This window comes from Salmo trutta, chromosome 30 (assembly GCF_901001165.1).
Source record: "Salmo trutta chromosome 30, fSalTru1.1, whole genome shotgun sequence".
Taxonomy (NCBI): Eukaryota; Metazoa; Chordata; class Actinopteri; order Salmoniformes; family Salmonidae; genus Salmo; species Salmo trutta.
The window spans coordinates 15,408,027-15,427,366 of NC_042986.1; the positions used below are offsets into that span (position 1 = coordinate 15,408,027).

At 44.4% G+C, this 19,340-nt stretch overlaps 1 protein-coding gene across 6 annotated transcripts in view; it reads left to right on the forward strand.

Annotated features, from left to right (window-relative positions):
- The window catches only part of LOC115168092 (rap1 GTPase-activating protein 1), a 98,487-nt gene that overhangs the window by 72,934 nt on the left and 6,213 nt on the right, over positions 1–19,340 (forward strand). For 4 of the 6 annotated variants that reach the window (XM_029723002.1, XM_029722997.1, XM_029722998.1 and 1 more), the window contains 5 exons: positions 7,711–7,813; positions 16,257–16,292; positions 17,912–17,959; positions 18,340–18,378; positions 18,542–18,733. In XM_029723002.1, coding sequence (XP_029578862.1) covers positions 16,275–16,292; positions 17,912–17,959; positions 18,340–18,378; positions 18,542–18,733 — 297 coding nt within the window. In that variant the 5' untranslated portion in view covers positions 7,711–7,813; positions 16,257–16,274. Of the gene's footprint in view, positions 1–7,710; positions 7,814–11,931; positions 12,397–16,256; positions 16,293–17,911; positions 17,960–18,339; positions 18,379–18,541; positions 18,734–19,340 lie in introns of those variants that run through there. The other 2 variants (XM_029723000.1, XM_029722999.1) reach the window with 2 other exon arrangements.

The window sequence follows — 19,340 nt, forward strand, 5'->3', positions numbered from 1 at the left end:
TTTTACAGTCTTACTGGAGGAGTTCTATGTCAGATTAGACTTGTCATTTGATGTGTCAGTCCAAACCCACCAGCGATCATTTTCAGATCTGCTGGTCCTATATGTTTGACATGTCTGTTGATAAAAGATGGCTGATGCAGTTTGTACAATACAGTGCCTATATGTGCGTATACATTTCTTATAATAGACTTGACCCACTGGTCACGCCACGTCATTTCAACGTGGGTAGTATTTGGTTGATTCCGTTGATCAATGAGATTACAACCTATTTTCACCCACTCAAAAAAGACAGTCAAAAATGTGTTACATTCCCAATGTATTGTCACTGTGCTTTCAACCATCTAAAAACACAACAAAATTCCAGTGAAAAAGTAATGTGTCAGATTTTAGGTTTAGTTGTCACCTAAATGTAACATCCCTGCGGTTTCAACCATTTAAAAGCACAGCAAAGTTCAAATATTTAGATGTTGTTTATTTCTACAGCAACTTAGTGTGTTATCACTGTGCTTCATCTACTAGCAGAACCAAATGACCTGGATTGTAATTGAGACTATTTAAGTACATGGTGCCAGTGGTCAATGCCATTTGAGATTTTGCATAGATTATTATAGGAATTGTCTCCACAGCCCTGCAACATTTGCATGCTTTCTATGATTACATAAGTAGACGTTTATTGTTACAGTAACCTGCATTGTGTTTGGTTGACAACGCAACCAAATATGAAGATTTAAAGGAGACTACTTTGTATCCACTGAAGATGCTATTCACATGGCCGTAACACATCTGGACAAGAGGAACACCTATGTGAGAATGCTGTTCATTGACTACAGTTCAGCATTCAACACTATCATTCCCTCCAAGCTTGACACCAAGTTCAGAGCCCTGGGTCTGGTCACCACCCTCACCTACCGTTGCACCATCGAGAGCTTCCTGACTGGTTACATAATGACCTTGTACATGAATTGCTCCATCGGCGACCACCAGGCCCTCCAGTGGGTGGTGAAGACGGACCAGTACATCACTGGGACCGGGGCCCTCCAGCAGGTGGTGAAGACGGACCAGTACATCACTGGGACCGGGGCCCTCCAGCGGATGGTGAAGACGGACCAGTACATCACTGGGACCGGGGCCCTCCAGCAGGTGGTGAAGACGGACCAGTACATCACTGGGACCTAGGCCCTCCAGCAGGTGGTGAAGACGGACCAGTACATCACTGGGACCTAGGCCCTCCAGCAGGTGGTGAAGACGGACCAGTACATCACTGGGACCTAGGCCCTCCAGCAGGTGGTGAAGACGGACCAGTACATCACTGGGACCTAGGCCCTCCAGCAGGTGGTGAAGATGGAACAGTGCATCACTGGGACCTAGGCCCTCCAGCAGGTGGTGAAGACGGACCAGTACATCACTGGGACCGTGCTCCCACCAATCTAGGACATCTACTGGAAGTGGTGCCTGAGGAAGTCCTGCAGCATCATCAAGGACCCCAGCCACGAGCTGTTCTCTTCCTTACCGTTGGGCAGATGGTATCGGAACAGGTTTGATACCAATAGGCTCAGAAACAGTTGGACAATGTATACCATGCGTATCCCATACGACTAATAAAACATGAAATTTAGGGATTAATATTTTCCCGAAAATCGGGTAATTTCAATACCGGGAATAATTAATAATTTCAATCGGAAAATGCCCATTTAATGCCTTTTAAAACCAAGATATGGTCACGATGCCAGGGTTCTCCCCAAATTAGAGGGGTGTTGCACCACCTTGTCAGCTTGGCTGCACCACTATGTAAAGATTTTAGAGTTAATGAAACTGATATTTAATAATGATAGTTATTCTATCTTTGATCACCAATGACATTGTGAATTGTGAAACAGGCCGTTCATAAATTCTGAGTGTTATCATGTTCCTCAATTTATTAGTGCATTTCAGCAGTAGGCTATCTGGACACAGAGCACTCTCAGGACACACCGAGCGCAGTGTTGTCAAATCGTACAAACTTGGTAAGGACAGTCCAACAAATGTCAAATGACCAAAGTTGCTAAGCTTGCTAGATAACATCCTTCAACGAATGACAGAATATCTCCTATATTTGGCAAAATCGAGTTGATGATTATACAGATAGCAGATCAGTTCATGAATAACGAGGAGATAAAAAGTGGAAATATACTGAACAAAAATATAAAGGCAACATGCAACAATTTCAAAGATTTTGCTGAGTTACAGTTCATATAAGGAAATCAGTAAATTTAAATAAATTCATTAGGCCCTTATCTATGGATTTCCCATGACTGGGCAGGGGCACAGCCATGGGTGGACCTGGGAGGACATAGGCACACCTACTTGGGAGCCAGGCCCACCCAATGGGGAGCTAGGCCCAGCCAATCAAAATGTGTTTTTCCCCACAAAAGGGCTTTATTACAGACAGAAATACTCCTCAGCACCCCGGTCCCTCTCCCCTCAAAAGATCCCGCAGGTGAAGAAGCCAGATGTGGAGGTCCTGGGCTGGCGTGGTTACATGTGGTCTGCGGTTGTGAGGCCGGTTGGACGTACTGCCAAATTCTCTGAAATGACGTTGGAGGTGGCTTATGGTAGAGAAATAGCATTCAATTCTCTGGCAACAGCTCTGGTGGATATTCCTGCAGTCAGCATGCCAATTGCACGCTCCCTCAAAACTTGAGACATCTGTGGCATTGTGTTGTGTGACAAAATTGCACATTTTAGAGTGACCTTTTATTGTCCCCAGCACCTGTGTAATGATCATGCTGTTTAATCAGCCTCTTGATATGCCACACCTGTCAGGTGGATGGATTATTTTGGCAAAGGGGAAATGCTCACTAACAGGGATGTAAACAAATTTGTGCACAACATTTGAGGGAAATAAGCTTTTTGTGCGTATGAACATTTCTGGGATCTTTTATTTCAGCTCATGAAACACGGGACCAACACTTTACATGTAGCGTTTCTATTTTTGTTCAGTATTCTTTCAGTGTTGCTGACACAGCGTCTCCTGGTTTTGCTATTGAATGTCTCTGACTGTAACATCTATAGGTCCCCAAGGTTAGCCCCAGCAGCATTGTGAATGTTGTACATCCGGCAGCTTGGACTCTAGTCTATTTCAGTTCCTACAGTCAATCAACCCTGCTTGCTGATTCATGTTGAACACCAATACAGGTTTTATTTTCATTAGTACGCGTCAAGACTACTGATTGCCATGCTAACAAATGAAACCTCCCCTAGTGAATTGACTGATTTAATCACGATATTTTGATTACAGTTAGGCTACATTCGATGGACCACTACTGTCTACACTGTATTGGTATTGATTAAGGCATTGATGCTGCCTTGAGGTGTTTGTGGCTCAATGTCTCACACACCTATGGCATGGCTAGTGGTTTCAGAGAGAGAGCAGAATATTTCAGAGAGGATACAGTAGTGCTCAAATGTGGTAGGCAGGCAGGCAGTCTCCTGGGTTGGAGACAGTGAGTAGAGAGATGTGTGCAGGCAGGCAGAGATGTGTGGCAGGGAGAGTGGCAGGCAGGCAGAGATGTGTGGCAGGGAGGGTGGCAGGCAGGCAGAGAGAGATGTGTGGCAGGGAGGGTGGCAGGCAGGCAGAGATGTGTGGCAGGGAGGGTGGCAGGCAGGCAGAGATGTGTGGCAGGGAGGGTGGCAGGCAGGCAGAGATGTGTGGCAGGGAGGGTGGCAGGCAGGCAGAGATGTGTGGCAGGGAGGGTGGCAGGCAGGCAAGAGATGTGTGGCAGGGAGAGTGGCAGGCAGGCAGAGATGTGTGGCAGGGAGGGTGGCAGGCAGGCAGAGATGTGTGGCAGGGAGGGTGGCAGGCAGGCAGAGATGTGTGGCAGGGAGGGTGGCAGGCAGGCAGAGATGTGTGGCAGGGAGGGTGGCAGGCAGGCAAGAGATGTGTGGCAGGGAGGGTGGCAGGCAGGCAGAGATGTGTGGCAGGCAGGCAGAGATGTGTGGCAGGGAGGGTGGCAGGCAGGCAGAGATGTGTGGCAGGGAGGGTGGCAGGCAGGCAGAGATGTGTGGCAGGGAGAGTGGCAGGCAGGCAGAGATGTGTGGCAGGGAGAGTGGCAGGCAGGCAGAGATGTGTGGCAGGGAGGGTGGCAGGCAGGCAGAGATGTGTGGCAGGGAGGGTGGCAGGTAGGCAGAGATGTGTGGCAGAGAGGGTGGCAGGCAGGCAGAGATGTGTGGCAGGGAGAGTGGCAGGCAGGCAGAGATGTGTGGCAGGGAGGGTGGCAGGCAGAGATGTGTGGCAGGGAGGGTGGCAGGCAGGCAGAGATGTGTGGCAGGGAAGGTGGCAGGCAGGCAGAGATGTGTGGCAGGGAGGGTGGCAGGCAGGCAGAGATGTGTGGCAGGGAGGGTGGCAGGCAGGCAGAGATGTGTGGCAGGGAGGGTGGCAGGCAGGCAGAGATGGGTGGCAGGGAGGGTGGCAGGCAGGCAGAGATGTGTGGCAGGGAAGGTGGCAGGCAGGCAGAGATGTGTGGCAGGGAAGGTGGCAGGCAGGCAGAGATGTGTGGCAGGCAGTCTCCTGGGTTGGAGACGGTGAGTAGAGAGATGTGTGGCAGGGAGGGTGGCTGAGTGTCCTCCCTGGATCCCTTAAGTGACTTCTCTCCAGAGAGACTCCTGCTTAATGGGACATGAAGCACACTTAGAGAAAATAAGATAGTATTCACAACAGTAGTTTGCTTGTTTGGTGTAAGATCTCATTATCTTATTTTATCATTGTGACATTGTGAATATTGCTGATGATTTTTTAGAGATCAGTGTAGGTCTATGTAACTGAGCTTGTTGAGTTTGTCATTGCTCTGGGAGGTCAGTGGGTTAACATAGTGCTAATGGATTTGTGTTGACATATGTTTCTGAAGACCTTGGAAGGACCTTTTGTTAGAGTGGTTTGTTTTGGCATGTAGATCATTCTAAATAATGAACATTCACCCACACTAATCACCCTGGGCCCCTTACAAACAGTGCCACCCAAATCGGCTAAGTTTGGTCTAACTCTAGTTTTTAGAGATATAGTTACAGAATGTGAGGTGAGTATTACCTGTTAGAGCCTTTTTCTCATCCTCTGTGGAACTTCACGTTTCCTGGGTAGCTAGCTTCGTAGTCGATATTCCACATTGTGTACTGGTTTTATCTCAATGTTAATAAAAGCTGCATCTTGTCAGCCTTGACAAACAAGGAGGCGTAATGGTAGACGTGAAGGTAATGCATTTACTCAGGAGTGTGGCGGACAAGCAGCCCAATGTGGAGAATAATCCCATTTCCGCTCAGAGAGGTTGTCTGCTGTGTGATGGATGGGGCCTTGGAGAGGAGACCTGGGCACGCTGTTCTCGTGCACTATTTAATCAAAACATCTGTAACGAAAGGACATGGGCTCACTCAAGACACTTTCTGATATTGCTAGGTTGACCCCAGTCAATCTCTCACACCACATTGTGCCACTTCAGGCGCAGTTAGATTGTGATCAGGACTAACTTGTCACAGTGGGATTCAAACTCGGGGGGTGGTATGGCAAAGAATTCACCAAAATGTTGACTGTAACAAGTCTCAAGGTATGCTTGTTTCACATATAAAAACATTGACTGTAACAAGTCTGAAGGTACCCTTGTTTTACATATCCAGTCTTTTTGAATGGTTTCTGCAAGAAATTGAAATTCACCGTTTAGCTTAACTCTCATAGCCCCAGAAACCGCTTTTGTGTTTTCCTCCAGTCAGAGTCATCATGTATCTCTGATGTAATAATACTCCTGTCAGAACAATAGAGGAAGGAAGACAAAGCAGAGAAGAGAAAGGTTGGAATGATATTGGATAGGTTTACTCAGTCTCTTCATATCGCTCTTCAACCTCAGTTCACGTTTTACACCATAGGCCAGGAATGGGAAACTTTGATAGGGGTGGCGGTCACAAAAAAACGGAACTCATTATGAGGGGCCACAGTGGCTCATGGGTCTGCGTACCCACATCCATACCCCCACCCATCCTTGTGACAGTGAAAAGATTGCATTTCCTGCAATTCTACACATTTTACCATGGTGCGGAGAGAAGATATTTGCAATTTTATAACTAATTTCATGGTATTCTTCTAATTTTGTCATGGGGCTGAGAGAAACGTGCAGTTTTAGAGCTAATATCCTGAAATTCTACACATTTTGCCATAGGGTGGAAGCAAATGTTGGCAGTCTTTAATATGATAACTGATGGTCAATGGGCCCCACCCTGGTTGGTAATTTGACCATGGATGGAGGGGTTTGGGTTGGTGTGCTGTTAACGCCGGTCCTCAGCTCCCACCCCCAACATAACCTGAACTTACTCACCTTATGTGCTGTCTGTCTGTCTGTCTGTCTGTCTGTCTGTCTGTCTGTCTGTCTGTCTGTCTGTCTGTCTGTCTGTCTGTCTGTCTGTCTGTCTGTCTGTCTGTCTGTCTGTCTGTAGACCAAAACGCAGCAGGAAAATGTATACTCATCTTCTTTTATTTAGGACAAAGAAGGAAAGCCAAAACGTATACAAAAACACACCGCCGATTAACAGTCCTGTAAGGCACGAAGCTATACACCGAAACAATCTCCCACAAAATCCCACGCCAAACACATACCTATTTATAGGACCTTCAATCAGAGGCAACGATAGACAGCTGCCTCCAACTGAAGGCCCCAACACCAATTAACTAAACATAGAAATACAAACGACTAGACTGAACATAGAACTAAACTAACATAGAACAATAACCAAAACCCTGGACTAATAAATCAAATACCCCTCTACATACATAACCACCCTGAACCACATAAAACAAATACCCCCTGCCACGTCCTGACCAAACTATAAGAACAAATAACACCTTTACTGGTCAGGACGTGACTGACTGTCTGTCTGTCTGTCTGTCTGTCTGTCTGTCTGTCTGTCTGTCTGTCTGTCTGTCTGTCTGTCTGTCTGTCTGTCCTGTTTGTCTGTACTAACCATGTCTGTCTGTCTGTCTGTACTCACCCTGTCTGTCCTGTCTGTCTGTACTCACCCTGTCTGTCCTGTCTGTCTGTAGTCCCCTATGTAACCTGTGTCTCTGTAGTCCCTATTTGCTCTGCCTGTTCCTCTGAGCTCTTTCCTATGTTCACACTATCAACTGACTTCTGTATAGTCCTTCATTGACTCAGCAATATTCATCACTCATTGGGAGGGACATGTAACCGTAGAATACCAATTTCTTTATAGTAATCTTTTCTACAAGTTTAGATAGCTGGCCGCTAGACTAGCTGACCAATCTAAAATAAAATGCTGACATGGGCTAATTGAGTGACTGCTGATGCACAACCAAATTATTCTAACTTTCAACAATAAATTGAGACCCCAACTGAGTTCCCCCTACCCCCCCCAACATTTTTATTATAAAAAAAAAAAAAAAAGAATATTGGTCAGCGGGCTTACAAAAGGGGCGGTTGCCCATCCCTACCGTACGCCATTGTGATGCTTCTCAGAATGGGCTCAATGCAGCAGACAGTGTTTCCTAAATAGCTGTGTTGTATTGTGTTGCCATTGTAAGTTCTGCTAATCGCTAACCCTAAAACACTGAGGTATCCAGTCACATTGTTTATTCCTCTTCTCTCCCCTCATGACCTCAGTGTGATATACTGTAAGGGACTTCGTCTGATCTGTCTGATGTTCATGTTTCTCTCTCTGTGTTTTCTATGTTTTAAGGAAACAAGATGGGGGTGAACCCCAGATCTCAACCACACTAGATCCTCCGTTGTTACAGCCCCCGCTGTCCCCGCTCCCGTACACCGCTCCACCGTTCCTCAAGGTAGGAGGGGAAGGAGTGGATGGAGGGGTTTGGGTTTATGTGCTGTTAACGCCGGTCCTCAGCTCCCACCCCCAACATAACCTGAACTTACTCACCTTATGTGCTCTGTGTGTCACTTTTCTTGTACTCACACTGTCTGTCTGTCTGTCTGTCTGTCTGTCTGTCTGTCTGTCTGTCTGTCTGTCTGTCTGTCTGTCTGTCTGTCTGTCTGTCTGTCTGTCTGTCTGTCTGTCTGTCTGTCTGTCTGTCTGTCTGTCTGTCTGTCTGTCTGTCTGTCTGTCTGTCTGTCTGCCTGCCTGCCTGCCCTCACCCTGTCTGTCCTGTCTGTCTGTACTCACCCTGTCTGTCCTGTCTGTCTCTGTCCTGTCTGTCCTGTCTGTCTCTGTCCTGTCTGTCTCTGTCCTGTCTGTCTGTAGTCCCCTATGTAACCTGTGTCTCTGTAGTCCCTATTTGCTCTGCCTGTTCCTCTGAGCTCTTTCCTATGTTCACACAATCAACTGACTTCTGTATAGTCAGTCCTTCATTGACTCAGCAATATTCATCACTCATTGGGAGGGACATGTAACTGTAGAATGACTATTATTTGATAGTCTTTTCTTTGACTTGTGGAATTACAGTACGTGTTTGGCAGCTGTTATGATTACATTAGAATGATTCAATTAATATCCAGATTAAATAAACTCAGTCCTATTTCATAAATGTGAACAAAAGAGCGAGTGTCTGAATAATTGTCATTCCAAAGGTAAAATGTCCCTGTCCCAAAACTAGAATATGTCACTTATAAAGACTGGCTTGACATCTTACCTCACTAATGTACTATTCTGCTTATGGCTTACAGTTACCTAGCTCTAAATTAATTCACAATTCAAATTGTATCAATAGTCCTTTTCACGATACATGTCAGCAGCACACATTTCCCAATGATCCCATTTCAAAGAATCTCTTTTGACACGTGTTACATTTGAACCGAAAGGCTAACTAATCTTTCTTAGATATGTTGGGACGTATTAGATTGAAGGGAGTAGAGATTGGAAGATTAAGAGGATACAGTCTTGATGATATCAGTGTGGTTTAAGAGGGCCCTGTACACTTAGGAAGGAAGGATTTACACTTAGGTTAATCCTAAATTAATCCCACCCGTTGTCACGCCCTGACCATAGAGAGCCCTCGGGGTTCTCTATGGTGTTTTAGGTCAGGGCGTGACTAGGGGGGGTTCTATGTATTCTATTTCTGTGTTGGTGTGTATGGTTCCCAATTGGAGGCAGCTGAATATCGTTGCCTCTAATTGGGGATCATACTTAGTGTGTCCCTTTTCCCACCTGCGTTGTGGGATATTGTTTAGAGTTAGTGCCTATGTGTGCTATGTATTGGCACGTTCGGTAAAGCTTTGTTGTTGTTTTGTAAGTTTCACTTTAATAAATATGTGGAACTCTACTCACACTGCGCCCTGGTCCGCTTATTTAAACAACGGTTGTGACACCCGTGAAGGATTGGACAGGGCTCGCCACCATGAAGTTCAAACCTTTACAGTCATCTGTAGTGTCACTGTGAGGAGATGATGTGGCATTAATGAGAAATAGTAGATTGTGCTTATTGATAGTTGTTGGAATGAGTGGTACTATGGGCAGGGCTGGGGTCAATTTGAATTGAAGGCAGTCAATTTAGGAAGTGATTTACATTTTTTATTTAAAAAAATTGAACTTTTGAAATAAATAGCTTCTATTCGCCAGTTTATTCAGAAGTAATTGAAAATAGAGGCAGTTCTTTCCAATTTTGAATTGTTATTTAAGTTTACTTCCTGAATTGACTGGCTTCAATTCGAATTGACACCAGCCCTGCTGTTGGGGTCAGAGCCCTCTGCATAGGCCAGTCATTCTTGTGCACACACACACACACACACACACACAGCGTCAAGGTTGGTCACAGACTGCTTTGCATGCCACACGACTCCTCCTAACTCTAATTGAATAAAATAAATATCATTTTTATCCAACTGTAGAGATTAGATTAAATATGACCTGCAGCTTCCTCTTCTAAATATTTCCACTCTGGAATTACAATAAAACATGTTTGTTCTGATTTCATGTAGATACATTATATTTCACTTGACTTTGACCTGAGGTGATGAACAGGGAGAAACATGATATTGATAACATGATATTGGAGCAATCACATCATTTCAAAAGATGTAACCATTGTTGTCTATTCAGACCTGCTGCACTCAGTATCAATTGTCATTGTAACTAGTTGTTGACTAGGCTGCAGTCATGTTATTCAACAGGTTCTAATTGATCATATAAGTACAGTCATCTCTGCTTTCCATGACGTTTCACTCAGATAAACTGGAATGGCAATGTCTTCATGGTTCTTCATGGTTCTTCATGGTTCATTTACTGTATGTGCCCAGTAAATTATAAAAAGAGGATGCAAGTCATTATACAGTTCCAAGCTGTTATTCTTTATCTTAGAAATAATAATGAAGCATAAACATTGTCTTTACATAGTTTAACAAAACATATATCAAGGAAATAAGAGGAGGACAAAGGAAATAGAGAGCGATCTATGTAGTGGACTGGACCCAGTAGACACACATTCCCAGATAGGAAATAGAGAGTGATCTATGTAGTGGACTGGACCCAGTAGACACACATGCCCAGATAGGAAATAGAGAGCGATCTATGTAGTGGACTGGACCCAGTAGACACACATGCCCAGATAGGAAATAGAGAGCGATCTATATAGTGGACTGGACCCAGTAGACACACATGCCCAGATAGGAAATAGAGAGCGATCTATGTAGTGGACTGGACCCAGTAGACACACATTCCCAGATAGGAAATAGAGAGTGATCTATGTAGTGGACTGGACCCAGTAGACACACATGCCCAGATAGGAAATAGAGAGCGATCTATGTAGTGGACTGGATCCAGTAGACACACATGCCCAGATAGGAAATAGAGAGCGATCTATATAGTGGACTGGACCCAGTAGACACACATGCCCAGATAGGAAATAGAGAGCGATCTATGTAGTGGACTGGACCCAGTAGACACACATGCCCAGATAGGAAATAGAGAGCGATCTATGTAGTGGACTGGATCCAGTAGACACACATGCCCAGATAGGAAATAGAGAGCGATCTATATAGTGGACTGGACCCAGTAGACACACATGCCCAGATAGGAAATAGAGAGCGATCTATGTAGTGGACTGGACCCAGTAGACACACATGCCCAGATAGGAAATAGAGAGCGATCTATGTAGTGGACTGGACCCAGTAGACACACGTGCCCAGATAGGAAATAGAGAGCGATCTATATAGTGGACTGGACCCAGTAGACACACATACCCAGATAGGAAATAGAGAGCGATCTATATAGTGGACTGGACCCAGTAGACACACATGCCCAGATAGGAAATAGAGAGCGATCTATATAGTGGACTGGACCCAGTAGACACACATGCCCAGATAGGAAATAGAGAGCGATCTATATAGTGGACTGGACCCAGTAGACACACATGCCCAGATAGAGATACTCCTCCCCAAAATGTTAATGATGAGCTCAGCTCAGACAGAAAGTGGGTGTGTGGAGTAGCAGCTGCCAGACAGGTCTGGTAGAGAGAGGAGTTATTGTTCTTTATTCTTATGAGAGGCCTATTAGGCCTATTAGTCTTCTGTAATGAGAGGTCCCAGCTCTGACACCTGCACTAGGCCTACATACTGGGCAATGTGGCTGTTCAGACCTCCTCCTATCTGGCTGGCTGGCTGGCTGGCTGGCTGGCTGGCTGATTCTGCTCATTCTCTGTTCTTTCTTTTCTCTTTCTATCTGAAAAGTCTTTGAAATGATGAATAGCCAAAAAGGAATTGCATCGGAATTGAGACATTTGATTAAGTTCCAGTTAAGTTATTCCTAGCTATATGACCCCAAAACATTGTCTCTATTGTTATAAAGTGGTGCTGTCTGTCCACAACTTCTCTATCTCCAGTGTTGGTAGGAGGGTGCTGCAGGGACTTGTCTGAGCAGTAGAGTACATCACAGCCTGAGGAGTTGGACCATGCTCTACCTCTGGCCATCTGCCAGACACTCAGAGAGAGAGAGAGGGCTGGGGGACAGGGACAGGCGGAGTAGGGTTGTGCTCATAGTGCACTTTCAGAATGCATTACCTCCTTCTCTACTTCCTAGACAGAGTGGCATAGAGAGAAAGTTAGTGAGGATTGCTGACCAATTCTTTGGACACACGGACAGTCGGACACACACCTGATGACACTTGCTGTGTACACACAACTCCGTGACTCTCCTAGCTTGGCTGTAGTTGTTTGGGTAAATTCTACACTGTGGGTGAGGGGCTCTGCATTATTGCAGCGGAATACAGGCATGCCTGTGGGGCAGCAGGCAATGTGCTCTTCTAATACTGGACACTTGAACTTAACAGTTGAACTCACAAACCAGTGACCGTGATTTATTTTCTGCTGGAGGATTTTGTTTCATGGAAAATAGTCTACTTGAAAAATGTCTAAAAGTTGTCAGATCCATCTCAATGCTCCACTGGTGACAGTGGGACCGTGGAGGAAGCACAGCAAAGTAAGTACACGGATAGACTAGTTACACCTCTGACAGAGAGCTCTCCTTTGATTGTCTGATAATTATTAGGACCAGAGTAAGAAGGGATCGTGACTCTTAGCAGTCATTACTCATTAGCTACCGTGTGTGTCAGGGAAAGTGCCCGTTCTCTCTGGCAAGCATGCTAAATTAGACAGGGAAGAAGACAAGGGCCATGGCCCTTTTTTTATTTAGAGGTGAGCCTTGGGTTATTGTCAGTTCAAATTCAGGTCAGTGTTTTAGACTGATGATGGAAATAGTCAATACTACCCTGATTGTTGTATTTCCTTGTTCAATCAGTTGAAAAAATAAATACGTGTGTATGTGGGCCTTTAAGAAAACTCCTATACTGTTGTGTTTCTGACAGCTTCCAGTTCTGTATGTCGTAGCAGCTAACAGTTCTGTATGTAGTAGCAGCTAACAGTTCTGTATGTAGTAGCAGCTGACAGTTCTGTATGTAGTAGCAGCTGACAGTTCTGTATGTAGTAGCAGCTGACAGTTCTGTATGTAGTAGCAGCTGACAGTTCTGTATGTAGTAGCAGCTTCCAGTTCTGTATGTAGTAGCAGCTTCCAGTTCTGTATGTAGTAGCAGCTAACAGTTCTGTATGTAGTAGCAGCTGACAGTTCTGTATGTAGTAGCAGCTAACAGTTCTGTATGTAGTAGCAGCTGACAGTTCTGTATGTAGTAGCAGCTGACAGTTCTGTATGTAGTAGCAGCTAACAGTTCTGTATGTAGTAGCAGCTGACAGTTCTGTATGTAGTAGCAGCTAACAGTTCTGTATGTAGTAGCAGCTTCCAGTTCTGTATGTAGAAGCAGCTTCCAGTTCTGTATGTAGTAGCAGCAAACAGTTCTGTATGTAGTAGCAGCAAACAGTTCTGTATGTAGTAGCAGCTGACAGTTCTGTATATAGTAGCAGCTGACAGTTCTGTATGTAGTAGCAGCTGACAGTTCTGTATGTAGTAGCAGCTGAAGGTTCTGTATGTAGTAGCAGCTGACAGTTCTGTATGTAGTAGCAGCTGACAGTTCTGTATGTAGTAGCAGCTGACAGTTCTGTATGTAGTAGCAGCTAACAGTTCTGTATGTAGTAGCAGCTAACAGTTCTGTATATAGTAGCAGCTGACAGTTCTGTATGTAGTAGCAGCTGACAGTTCTGTATGTAGTAGCAGCTGACAGTTCTGTATGTAGTAGCAGCTGACAGTTATGTATGTAGTAGCAGCTAACAGTTCTGTATGTAGTAGCAGCTAACAGTTCTGTATATAGTAGCAGCTGAAGGTTCTGTATGTAGTAGCAGCTAACAGTTCTGTATGTAGTAGCAGCTGACAGTTCTGTATGTAGTAGCAGCTAACAGTTCTGTATGTAGTAGCAGCTAACAGTTCTGTATGTAGTAGCAGCTGAAGGTTCTGTATGTAGTAGCAGCTAACAGTTCTGTATGTAGTAGCAGCTGACAGTTCTGTATGTAGTAGCAGCTAACAGTTCTGTATGTAGTAGCAGCTAACAGTTCTGTATGTAGTAGCAGCTGACAGTTCTGTTTGTAGTAGCAGCTGACAGTTCTGTACGTAGTAGCAGCTGAAGGTTCTGTACGTAGTAGCAGCTGACAGTTATGTTTGTAGTAGCAGCTAACAGTTATGTTTGTAGTAGCAGCTAACAGTTCTGTATGTAGTAGCAGCTAACAGTTCTGTATGTAGTAGCAGCTGACAGTTCTGTATGTAGTAGCAGCTAACAGTTCTGTATGTAGTAGCAGCTAACAGTTCTGTATGTAGTAGCAGCTGAAGGTTCTGTATGTAGTAGCAGCTAACAGTTCTGTATGTAGTAGCAGCTGACAGTTCTGTATGTAGTAGCAGCTAACAGTTCTGTATGTAGTAGCAGCTAACAGTTCTGTATGTAGTAGCAGCTAACAGTTCTGTATGTAGTAGCAGCTGACAGTTCTGTACGTAGTAGCAGCTGAAGGTTCAGTATGTAGTAGCAGCTAACAGTTCTGTATGTAGTAGCAGCTGACAGTTCTGTTTGTAGTAGCAGCTGACAGTTCTGTACGTAGTAGCAGCTGAAGGTTCTGTACGTAGTAGCAGCTGACAGTTATGTTTGTAGTAGCAGCTAACAGTTCTGTATGTAGTAGTAGCTAACAGTTCTGTATGTAGTAGCAGCTAACAGTTCTGTATGTAGTAGCAGCTGACAGTTCTGTACGTAGTAGCAGCTGAAGGTTCTGTATGTAGTAGCAGCTAACAGTTATGTTTGTAGTAGCAGCTAACAGTTCTGTATGTAGTAGCAGCTAACAGTTATGTCTGTAGTAGCAGCTAACAGTTCTGTTTGTAGTAGCAGCTAACGGTTCTGTATGTAGTAGCACCTGACGGTTCTGTATGTAGTAGCACCTGACGGTTCTGTTTGTAGTAGCAGCTAACAGTTCTGTATGTAGTAGCAGCTAACAGTTCTGTATGTAGTAGCAGCTGACAGTTATGTTTGTAGTAGCAGCTGAAAGTTTTGTTTGTAGTATGTAGACCATAAGGACGTCATGTGCTTTCTAAACCATTCAGCTGGCCATACTGTTTTGTGAATGTCATTGTTTTCGACAGTGTGTTTTCCAGGCCAGTGATGTTTGTCTGTAGGGTTTGTTCTAGTTTGTCCTGTAGCAGACATTTGTTGTTTGCGTATAGTGGAGGACTTTACTCATACTCACGCTGAACACTCAGACCATGCAGTACTGTACACAAACGGTTTGGTCAGCCTTGAGGGAGTGTGCCTTTTGGCTGGACAGCTTCTTTTGACAAACAACACATTTGAGACTGGAATTATCATACTCTTTAGATACTGAGTAACAACCTTAATCAACGCTACAATTTAAAATAAATAAAATGCAACTTGTCCGAACTTCTCAGCATGCGAAATGGTGAGGGAATGTTGTCACATGGAGATACATTCATAGTTGTGGTTAATCAGTTGAAACATGGATGAGCGTGCTTTAGTTTGGAAAAACAGGTCAGTCAGTGTTGACTATGGACCAGGGAGGGGTGGATTAGTTCACACAGATGGAATCTGTCAAAAAGTCCAGTAAAAGTGTTGATAAGAAATGGAGGATGACTCAATTCCACTGGGACGTTATAGTCCCACATAACATGTGACTGTATCATACAGTACACGGAAGATGCTGCATTTTCCAAACTGTAGTTTTCTTGATGTTGATGAATGGTGTACTGGCAACCTGCCCAGACTGATGCAGACCGACCGAACGAGCATGATGCAGACCGACTCCTAACGTATAGCTTTTACAACCCAACATGACAACATGACAGGCATGCTGTCTAAGAAGCTTTTTGTGTCAGACAATATACTGTACCTCTTGGCAATACAGTATATCTCAGACATACAGTAGAGTGTCATGTTCTTGTTGTTATTGTCATGGAACATTGTCTTAACTGGTGTCATCATCAGTGGGAGGAAGATGTGGCTTGGACTGACTCTCTCGTGAGATAGGGTGAGTCTCTCCATTCAGGCTCACAGCCCAGGCCCTTTAATATACTGTATCAATTGATGAGTACCACGCTGGGGATTTTACGTGTGCTGCTCTCTGAGATGTAAACACCCTTTTAAAAGGAATATTCCAGTAAAAGAGGATTCTCACTTCTGAGGAAAAGAAACTATTAGGCGAGTGTGTTTCAACAGGGCCAGATGTGTAATGCCGTGGAGAACTAATGCATAACAAATTAATTATGTGACGGTGTTATGAAAGCATATGTTATAGTACAGAGTTCACACAGTCAGTATTCAGACATTGGAACATGTCCCTCTCTAACACTGATACAGCAACTATCATAGAGTTTAATTCATGTCCACTTTCTCCTCTCTCCAGACCCCAGATTTATTTGAAATGATTGAGAAGATGCAGGTAAGGTATATTGGATTTATTTTTGTTGCTTTTTAAAAAATCTAACCTAAACTTTCCAAGCAAGGCAGTGTCACTAACCAGTGAATTAGTATCTATGAGATGCTCTGTTGGCTTTGCATTTCAGTAACAATGGCTTGTCTTACCTCCTGTAGTCAGGGTCATCAGGGCTGGGTAAGACAGTGTTAGAGTAAAGATGTCAGGGGTAATACGTCTGGACAGACACTCTTATGATACTTCTACCCAGCCTCCCGCGCTGCTAATTATCTTGCTTCAAAGAACACCCGATAACCCTCTGTCCTTTGGAAGCCATTACCATCCTCCCTACCCAAAATAGAGGAATATAGGTTAACATGACAGCCTTTGCGCTACTACAACACAAGACAAGACCGTGTTTGATACACTACTAAAAATTGGGGAACAGGGTGTCCTTTTTACACTGTCTGAAAGTACATTTTTACTTTAACAGGTGACTTTATAGTACTTACTGTAACAGCATCAACATTAGTATATGATTTTCATCTTTCCCTATTTATGATGTTTTACTTCAGGATTATTATGAGAAAAGGAAACCAAATATGGACTTGAAGAAAAGGTTTTTTTATGCTGTATGTTGACATAGTTATGTGTAAAGGCATGTCTTTGAACAGAAGATAATCAGTTTGTTTGCCAAGTGCTCCAGGAATCCCTCCTCTCCTCTATCTCAGACAGCATATCAAACAGACAGCAGCACCTATCAGCTCCATCATATCAGACAGACTCACAGCCCTCACATGGTCAGTCCTTTACCCACATGTCTGTAGCCATTATCTGTACACACTCATGGATTGAGGAACAAACACTCCACTCTTGTGTTTTAGGGGTATTCAGGCCCCATACTGTCCGTATGCCAAGTCTTTATAAGTGACACAGTCCCAAAGGTCTTATTACTGCATCCATGCCTTTGTCTTTCAGGTTAACTGGCTGCTCTTTTCACAGATTAATTAATTATATGCATCACCCTACCTAGCACTCTATCTCTCTCCAACTCCCCACTCTGCATCCCTTTGCTCTTTTGCCCACTTTCTGTATTACACACATGGATGGCTGTGTTACCTCTTAGTCTGTTGATAATATGATTAGTCCTCCCTCTACTTTGTTACTCCCTCTGGAACTGTGGATTCTAATGGAACTAATCTGTCAGATAAGATGTACAACACGGTTGTGAATCAGTAATAATGATGAACGCCTCTGGACCTCTGATGACCTGGGTTTGGACTATAACATCAGCTATCATATGTAACTAGCATTCTCTTCTCTCTCTCTCTCTCTCTCTCTCTCTCTCTCTCTCTCTCTCTCTCTCTCTCTCTCTCTCTGTCTCAATCTGTGTCTCTGTGTCTCTCTGTGTCTGTCTGTGTCTCTCTGTGTCTCTCTGTCTCTCTGTGTCTCTCTGTCTCTCTGTGTCTCTCTCTCTCTGTCTCTCTCTCTGTCTCTCTCTCTGTCTCTCTCTCTGTCTCTCTCTCTGTCTCTCTCTCTGTCTCTCTCTCTGTCTCTCTCTCTGTCTCTCACTCTCTCTCTCTCTCTCTCTCTCTCTCTCTCTCTCTCTCTCTCTCTCTCTCTCTCTCTCTCTCTCTCTCTCTCAGGGCAAAAGAATGGAGGAGCAGCGATGCACCTTTCCTCCCCCACTCAAAGTATGCTGGCTCTCAAGACCTCTCTCACACTGACACACAGTACCTCCATTGTCTCACTGCTCCTCATATCTCTCTGTATCTGACTGCTGACAAGAGTAAAATGTTGTCCATGCGTACAGTCCTCAGCACTCCAAATGCTCAAATCTAGCAGCCCTCCATATCTAATAATGTATAAACTAACATGGTTATAAGGATATAATAAATGTTACAGAGTAATATAATCATCACATCCCCGCAGCCTCATTGTCTGTATCAAAGCTGATAGGCACTTTGGCTTGGATTTAATGGTCACACAGCATCACATCATTCAATTAGTAGTATCACTGAAGCCTACTGAGACAAATGTCTTACTTGGTGTGTCTGTGTTGTTCTCTCTGCAGACTGAGGAGGACTACATTCCTTACCCCAGTGTCCATGAGGTATGTACAGACTCAACTTCAATGCAGTCATTTCACCAGTAACATGGATTTGGGGTATTTGTACTTCATGGTTGATATTTAAGAATTCATTAGAAATCACTGTCACACTGCTTGGGCAAAAAGCCCCCAACCTCTCTGTGCTCATCTCCATGTTGTGAACCAGGTGTTAGAGAGAAAGAGCGGGTTCCCCCTGATTCTGCTACCTCAGTTTGGGGGTTACTGGATCGAGGGGAACAACCATGAGCTGAGTGATAGTACTGACCCAGACCAGATCCAGCCTCTGTCCCCCACCACACGCAACAAGCTGGAGAGTAACTGCACCGCCAAGATCTACAGAAAGCACTTTCTGGGCAAGGTGAGCCTGAACACTGGGACTGTTGTGAAGGAGTTTTCATTTCAGCATTTCTGTACTTTGTCTCCTCCTTCATCCCCTCTGTCCTTCCAATCACTTCCAACTGCCCCTACAATAATATGACAAAAACAAGCATCGTGGCTGTAAATGAATGAAAAAGGCTATGTGGGTACAAAACATTTGTAAAGCACCTTTCATACAACGTATTGCAGCCCAAAGGGCATTCTGCTAGTATGGAGAGACCATAACTCATATAGGTAAGTGTTTTACAATGTCCCTTCCTATTCATTACAGTAATGAAAGTGAATGAGTGTTAGAACAATCCCACCTGGTAACCTAATAAGAGCAACTCATCGTGCCGGTTGACACTTCAGAGACTGGTGCTAATGAAGATGCATTAGGCTTTGCCACATGTTTTACACCAGCCAGAGTAATAGGAAACAAATCTAGTCTGCTCATAGAGGTGAGGAAAGATTCTGAATGGAATAGCAGCAGTTGCCTGGCACAGAAAGCCTACTGTTAATGAATGAACTAATTAAAAGTGTGTGTGTGTGTGTGTGTGTGTGTGTGTGTGTGTGCGTGTGTGTGTGTGTGTGTGTGTGTGTGTGTG